At 42.5% G+C, this 8,036-nt stretch overlaps 1 protein-coding gene across 1 annotated transcript in view; it reads left to right on the top strand.

The window, feature by feature from the left end:
- Window positions 1-677: 677 nt before the first annotated feature.
- FAIM2 (Fas apoptotic inhibitory molecule 2) overlaps window positions 678-8,036 on the top strand; it is a 40,976-nt gene continuing 33,617 nt past the window's right edge. The window contains exons 1-2 of the mRNA XM_073613143.1: window positions 678-861; window positions 5,446-5,617. Coding sequence (XP_073469244.1) covers window positions 847-861; window positions 5,446-5,617 — 187 coding nt within the window. The 5' untranslated portion in view covers window positions 678-846. The remainder of the gene's footprint in view (window positions 862-5,445; window positions 5,618-8,036) is intronic.

Genomic DNA, 8,036 nt, shown 5'->3' with positions numbered 1-8,036 from the left:
CTTGAACAGAAGCCGGTGATCGGCTTTTTTTTGTCCTCAAGCTGTTAGCATGAGAAGAAACAAAATGATTGCCGATCTTCTGTCTACATCACATGAACAGCTGTCATTGGCTGACAGCTGATCACGTGGTAAGGGGTCGGGATCTACCCCTTACTCCGATCTGTGATCACCTGACTCTCATTGACTTGGGTGATCACAGCGTGCACCGCGCGTGGCCAGCCTGCAAAAGGGAGGACGTCTATTGACGGCCTCCCGGCAAAGCAGATCCGCACTGTAGCCGTCATTCGGCTATAGCGTGAATCTGAAGGGGTTAAATGGCATTTTCAGTTTGTGATGCTCAAATACAGTGTAGTTCTGCCACTGCATATAAGCATATTACTGTCATAAGGAAGATAAAAGACAAAATGATTGCCTATGACAATGCATCTAATAAACAGTAATCAATACACTGAACTTGCAAATGTCATCATCTACAAACATGAACATCTACACTAAAAATCATATAAAATAAATAAAATAAAGCAGTTTAATATACAAATAATAGGATATTTTTTCATTAGATTTCCCGAATTTTATGTTTCTGTTAAGTTTTTTTCCGTACTCTCAGATATGACATCACTACTCTTTCTAAGCATAGTTTTTTCTAGCAATTGTCAGAGCATGCATGTGATTAGTGTCTCCCCGTCATGTCCTTTACAGTCACACTGCTCCACCTCCTGGATTGCAGAGGGATGGTACAGTCCTGCAGACTACTGGATGATACTGGAATGTAAAGCATCATCGCTGCCTGTCCAGTGCTGAGCTTGTCCGCAGATCTGAGAGCAACCACAGCGCACCATCACCAGCATGACCCAAGGAAAGGTAATCCTATTCATAAGTAGGCTATCTACAAGGAAAACACATATATACACCTTTAGCAGTCTGCATACTCACAGCTGTTCTATAATAATCAATGACCTAGAAACACATGTTATGTAAGTCTCTGCCTGCACTGTTATATATATTTCCTACATGTGATGTAACGTGAAATTATTTAATCCCAGGACACGGCGCAGGTCAGCATAAAAACCATCTAATTCCAAAACATGATTTGTTCCATAAGGCAGCATCTTCCACCTACAGGTAACTTAAGAGGAGAGTGATGCCATGAATAATGTAACGTGTGTTCACTTTCAGGAGGGTGAAATCAGCTAGCATCAGAGCCTATCAATACTGCGTCACAGATACTACAATGCAGGCAATTAGGCAGAATGGAGCACAGGCTCGCTCTGCCAAGGCCCCATATAGTGCAGGGTTTAACCCCTTTACTACTGCACCCAACACAGGCAGGCATAAGACGTCTTGAAGGGAGATTTGATGCCAGGAAGGAGAAAGAAGTTTAGGACAGTTGGATTAAGATAAATACAGACAAACAGTAAAATATGTAAACATAGAATAATTTTTATTTATTATAGGAATTTAGAGCCTGCAGTTACACAGCACTTTACATACTGTACATTTACATCCATGTCTGCCATCATAAGCTTACAATCTACACAAGTGAGTATTTTGACCAAATCATCATTTTGATGCATATTGTCCAACTCCAAGGTGTATAAACATGAATGCTTATTGTTTTTAAGCCTATCAGGTGATGTGTATTTGTGTAATGAGGGAGGGTGTGGCCTAAGGAGATCAACACCTTATATCAGTGGTGTCGAACCTTGGCAATCCAGATGTTTTGGAACTACATTTCCCATGATGCTCAACTACACTACAGAGAGCATGAGAATCATGGGAAATGTAGTTCCAAAACATCTGGGGTGCCAAGGTTCGCCATCACTGCCCTATATCAAGGTGTGCATAATTATTAGGCAGCTTCTTTTCCTCAGGGCAAAATTGTCCAAAAAAGAGATTTAACTGACTCTGAAAAGTCAAAAGCATTCAGAGGGATGCAGCAATTGCTAAGAAATGTGGGCGTGATCACAGAACCATCAAACGTTTTGTTGCAAATAGTCAACAGGGTCACAAGAAATGTGTTTAGAAAAAAAAAAGACACAAATTAACTGCCAAAGATTTGAGAAGACTCAAACATGAAGCTACCAGCAATCCATCATCCTCCAGTACTGTCATGTTCCAGAACTTCAACCTACCTGGAGTGCCCAGAAGTACAAGGCGTTCAGTGCTCAGAGACATGGCCAAGATAAGGAGGGCTGAAACCCGACCACCACTGAACAAGACACATACTGTACATTGAAACTTCAAGACTGGGCCAAGAAATATTTGAAGACAGATTTTTTTCTAAGGTTTTATGGACTGATGAGATCAGAGTGACTCTTAAAAGACCAGATGGATGGACCTGTGGCTGGATCAGTAACGGGGACACAGAGCTCCACTTCGACTCAGATGCCAGCAAGGTGGAGGTGGGGTACTGGTATGGGCTAGTATTATTAAAAATTAACTAGTTGGACCTATTCTGGTTGAAGATGGACTCAAAATCAACTCCCAAACCTACTGCCAGTTTTTAGAAGACACTTTCTTCAAGCAGTGGTACAGAAAAAAGTCTGCATTTTTCAAGAAGACCATGATATTTATGCAGGACAATGCTCCATTGCATACATCGAAGTACTCCACTGCGTGGCTAGCCAGTAAAGGTCTTAGACCACTTTCACACTGGGGCGGGGGGGCGTTAGCGGTAAAACGCCGCTATTTTAAGCGGCGCTTTACCGCTGTAATATCGCTTTTAACCTCCGCTAACTGCCGAATAAAGGGTTAAAAGCTCACGCAAAACGCCGCTGCCGAAGCTCTTTGCAGGCACTTCGGCAGCAGTGCCCATTGATTCCAATGGCAGGGGCGGTGGAGGAGCAGTGTATACACCGCTCCCCCACCGCCCAAAAGATGCTGCTTGCAGGACTTTTTCTAACGTCCTGCAAGTGCACCACCCCAGTGTGAAAGCACTCGGGCTCTCATACTGGGTCTGCAGGGGAGGCGCTTTTCAGGCATTTACAGGCACTATTTTTAGCCCAAAAGCGCCTGAAAAACACCCCAGTGTGAAAGGGGTCTTAAAGATGAAAGAATTGTGACATGGCCCCCTTCCTCCCCTGACCTAAACCCTATTGAGAGCTTGTTGGTCTTCTTAAACTGGAGGTTTATGGTAAAAGAAAACAGTTCACCTCTCTGAACAATGTTTGGGAGGCTGTAGTTGCTGCTGCACAAAAAGTTGATCATCAACATATAAAGAACTGACAGACTCCATGAATGGAAGGCTTATGACTGGTACTAAAAAAAGGGTGGTTATATTGGTCACTGATTTTTTTTTTTTAATGTCAGAAATGTTTAAATGTTTATTTGTAAATTTTGAGTTGTTTGTTTTTATTATTCTCACTTTTCATCTAACAGATGAAAATAAACAAGTGAGATTTAAAAGTTTTCGTTTTTCATTTAGTTGCATAATAATTGTGCACACTTATAGTTGCCAAATAATTGTGCACACATTAATATCCTCCAAAGAAAGCCAAAACCTCACTTTAACTTTCTTAAATATTCAGGTTTGAGGTTTATTAACATTTTGGATTGACTGAGAGCACTGTAGTTGTTCAATAATGAAATTAATCCCTTAAAAATACTGGAAAAAAACTGGATTGGGGGGGGGGGGGTGAAATATATTCACGGTCCTCAGCCCCCCTTCACATCACAACCCCCCTTTACGACACAGTTCCTCCTTTACATCACAGTTCCTCCTTTACATCACAGTTCCCCCTCTAAAGCAGACCCACGGTGTCCTCAGTTTCCCTTCACATCACAACCTTCCTTTACATTACAGTGCCCCTTTATAGTGCAATCCCCTTTACATTATTGTCCGCTGCCAGAATACACTGATCAGCCACTGCAGCTGCTGATCTTTGAAAGTTTTCCAGTGTGATTGTTCGACACAAGTCAATCTAACAATCAACATCTCTCGAACAGGGAGGGCCACGGATAGATCGAGATTCCGACGGTTCAGTAGGGACCAGGATTTCGATCTGTCCGTTCCCTAACTTTCAAGTCTCAGGGAACCCCTCTTAGACTGATGGTTAGTGGGAGAAGGTCCCTGTTAGACTGGTGGTTAGTGGGAAAAGGCCCCTGTTAAACTGGTGGTTAGTGGGAGAAGACACCTGTTAGACTGGTGGTTAGTGGGATAAAGGCCCTGTTAGACTGGTGGTTAGTGGGAAAAGGCCCTGTTAGACTGGTGGTTAGTGGGAAAAGGCCCCTGTTAGACTGGTGGTTAGTGGGAAAAGGCCCCTGTTAGACTGGTGGTTAGTGGGAAAAGGCCCCTGTTAGACTGGTGGTTAGTGGGAAAAGGCCCCTGTTAGACTGGTGGTTAGTGGGAGAAGACACCTGTTAGACTGGTGGTTAGTGGGATAAAGGCCCTGTTAGACTGGTGGTTAGTGGGAGAAGGGCCCTCTTTAGATTACTGGTGAGTGGCCACTAGTGGCAAGTGAAAAGAATGCTTCTTGCATTGGTGGTCAGTGTGAAGAATACACCCAAAAAAGATCTTTGTTGTCAGAGGGCACTGATAGTAGGTACTTATCTTAGAGTAGGATATTGTATATTGCTCAAGGAACCCCTAGCAACCTCTAGAGAAACCTTGGGGTTCTATAGAACCCTGGATGAGAAAGTTGATTTTCACACTTATGTGTCTATTGCAGCTTCACCACACAAAATGTTTAGCCCTTATGCACACAGGGTGTTTGATTTTCTCCTCTGAACATCTATTACACCTGGCAGGAAAACGCTGCTTTAAAAAACACAATTAAATCTGCGTAATGCAAACGCTTTTAGACGCATTTAGCTGCATTAAGCATTTTAGTGTTAATGGATTCCATTGGCGAGAATATTAATAGATTCTTACCCTTGGAATGAATGAACGCTCACATATTAAACTCATCTAGCGTTTAAGCGCGTTTAGATGCATTTCGGCGTGTCAAGTGTATTTTCTGCTCAAAAGCTCCTCACCTGAACATGCTGGTGATGTTTTCTTTGTAAATGCCTATGTGTGCATGGACACATAGGGGGCTATTTACTAAAGGCAATTCCACTTTGCACTACAAGTGCACTTGGGAGTGCAGTCGCTGTAAATCTGAGGGGTAGATCTGCTGATTTTATTATCCAATCATGTACAAGCTAAAATGCTGTTTTTTATTTTCCTTGCATGTCCCCCTCAGATCTACAGCGACTGAACTTCCAAGTGCACTTTCAGTGCAATTTCAAGTGCACTTTGCACTTGTAGTAGTACAGTATGTGACAAGGATAGGGTAATACAGGATGGTTATGTATAAGGTGCACTCAGATCATATGAGTATATTGATGCAAAAGGATGAGTACATTTTTTGCAGGGGTTTGAATAGTTCCTACAGGTATTCAGCAGCTTCACTTCATGGCAAATGATTACTTATTCTACCTATGCTGTATATTATGTGTTTACAGGTCACTGTTACTAACAAAAGTACGGAGAATGGAGGGGGGAATGGAAATAACACCGTAAATCCCTCCGAACCCCCTTCTTATGAGGAGGCCACGTCAGATGAAGGAAAGAAGGCCAATTATCTTCAAACACCCCCATCCAATGTATATCCCAGCTGGACACAAGAGGATGCAGGTAGTTTTTTCACATTGGATATTTAAAAAGGCTGTACCAGAATAATAAAACAAGATGGGTAATGAATATTAATTATATTATTTATTGTTAAAGCGGTAGTAAAGTCTCTATAAGAAACTAAAAAATGACAGATTACAACAGAAGAGACCTCTAGTGTCTCTTTTGTTATAAAAACCCTACCTGTCAGCAAGACGAGAAAGGCTTCGGCTGAAACGCGTTAGCATTTTATTGGATCCTGTTATCGCTGTTGTGCAGAAATAAAGACCTTTGAATGAAGAAGCTATTGGGTTGCTGGCTTATCTTTTCTATTACTACCACTTTAATGAATTTATTTATTGCAAAGTGCGTCCAGCCACGATCAATGCAGGCAAACGCTGCCAATGCCACGAATAGCTGGGTCTGCTGGCAGCCTGTCATTGCATTGTATCGGCTCAGCATTTAAAGTCATCTGTCAATTCCAACCACCAGAATCTGCAGATTCCTGCCACTGGAAAGTGCAGCGTGTGTAATCACTCGTGCAAATGGAGCCTCAGAATGCTTAAAGTAGTGTTTTTCAACCTTTTTAGGTCAGGGCATCCTATTAATTATGGGCAATCTCGAGGCACCCCATTCTAAAATTAAAGTGATTGTAAAGCCTCATTTTTTTTTAAACAACAAACATGTTATACTTACCTCCTCTGTGCAGTTGGTTTTGCACAGAGCAGCCTGGATCCTCCTCTTCTTGGGCCCCTCTTTGCTGCTCCTGGTCCCTCCCTTATTTGAGTGCCCCTCAGCCAGCAGCTTGCTACAGGGGGCACCCAAGCTGAGTCAGAGCTCCGTGTATCCATTCAGACACAGAGCCCCGACCTGGCTCCGCCCCCTCCTTCCCCTGATTGTCTGACTGACTTTGATTGACAGCCGTGGGAGCCAATGGCGCCACTGCTCTCTCTCAGTCAATCAGGAGGAGTGTCCTGGATGACTGAGAGGATCGTGGACATCGCTGGAGATAGAAGGGGCTCAGGTAGGTAATTAGGGGGGTGCTGGGGAGGCTTGTACAAACAGAAGGTTTTTTATCTTAATGCATAGAATGCATTAAGATAAAAAAGCCTTTTGCCTTTACAACTCCTTTAAACAAATAGTTTTACATAATACAGTGGCATCCACACATGTACTACACCCAACGTTAGAGGTGATTTATTTTTGAAAAGCAAATATATCTTTGCACACTGGTACTGACTTCTAGTGTTTATCGTTATCATGACCCCAGTGCTTATGGAGAGAGACAGATGATGGGTAAAAAGATGCTATGCAAGTGCCCGCATGCGTCAGATTTGTGTGCACACGATCGGAATTTCAGACAACGGATTTTGTTGTCGGAAAATTTTATAGCAAGCTCTCAAACTTTGTGTGTCGGAAATTCTGATGGAAAATGTGTGATGGAGCCCACACACGGTCGGAATTTCCGACAACAAGGTCCTATCACACATTTTTCGTCGCAAAATCCGACCGTGTGTACAGGGCATTACACAAAATTCTTTAAAATTTGGGCCTTGTGGCTAGATTTCTTTTCCTCTGACTTGTATAAGCAATTTTTATTCTTATTTTTTCTCTAAGATTGGGAGAAGGGCAGGATGATTTGGTCACCCTTCTCTCTTTTGTTGTACCTTTTTTTATCCCCACTTCATATACCCTTCCTTGATTCCTCTTTCCCTTCTCCTTGCCCCCTACCCTCCTTCCCACTACATCCCACTTGACAATCCCTACAATAATGATGTGCACTCCACATTTTTCTGTTAATTGATTGTTGGTGCAATCTTCTCAACTAGATTGTAAGCCTCTGAAGATGTTATGTTACAGATAACCCTGAGAATTCATATTGGGAATGTTTGTATTATTTTCTCTCTTTGCATATGTGAAAATAAAGATTTTACAAGAAAAAAAAATTTTTTTGCCTCAACCTGCCCTTGGTCACCCTGGTGCGACTTGTCATGTGATTTGACAGTTCCAAATTCCATGACAAGTCGCACCCTATTGTTCGCATTGGAGTTGGAGTAGTACCAATTTTGAAAGTAGTTCCTCCACTACTTTTTGCAAGTTTAGGTGCGACTTGCATAGACATCTGTGCATGAAGTCACACAGATATCTTCCAAGTCGCACCTGAAGTAGCAATGAAATGCTACTTTGCAATCATGCTACTTCAAGTGAAGTAGCATAATTTCAATGTTGCAATCGGTGTGACCGGGGAGGGCTCATTCACACCATGTCAGTTCAGCTGTATTTATTTGCATAGATCAACACAGCTCCACGCCAAGGCACACAGAAAATAATAGGTTCCTATGTGCCCTGTTCATACCAAACAGGTGTGATGTTGTGGGCTGTGTAATATTGCAGCATGTATGTATTTTTGTACATCTCAGCTCGATGCGCCGCACATCACTGT

The sequence above is a fragment of the Aquarana catesbeiana genome, linkage group LG02 (assembly GCF_042186555.1).
Source record: "Aquarana catesbeiana isolate 2022-GZ linkage group LG02, ASM4218655v1, whole genome shotgun sequence".
NCBI lineage: Eukaryota > Metazoa > Chordata > Amphibia > Anura > Ranidae > Aquarana > Aquarana catesbeiana.
The sequence above is the reverse complement of the archived record's forward strand: the minus strand, read 5'-3'. Positions and strand labels throughout refer to the sequence as shown.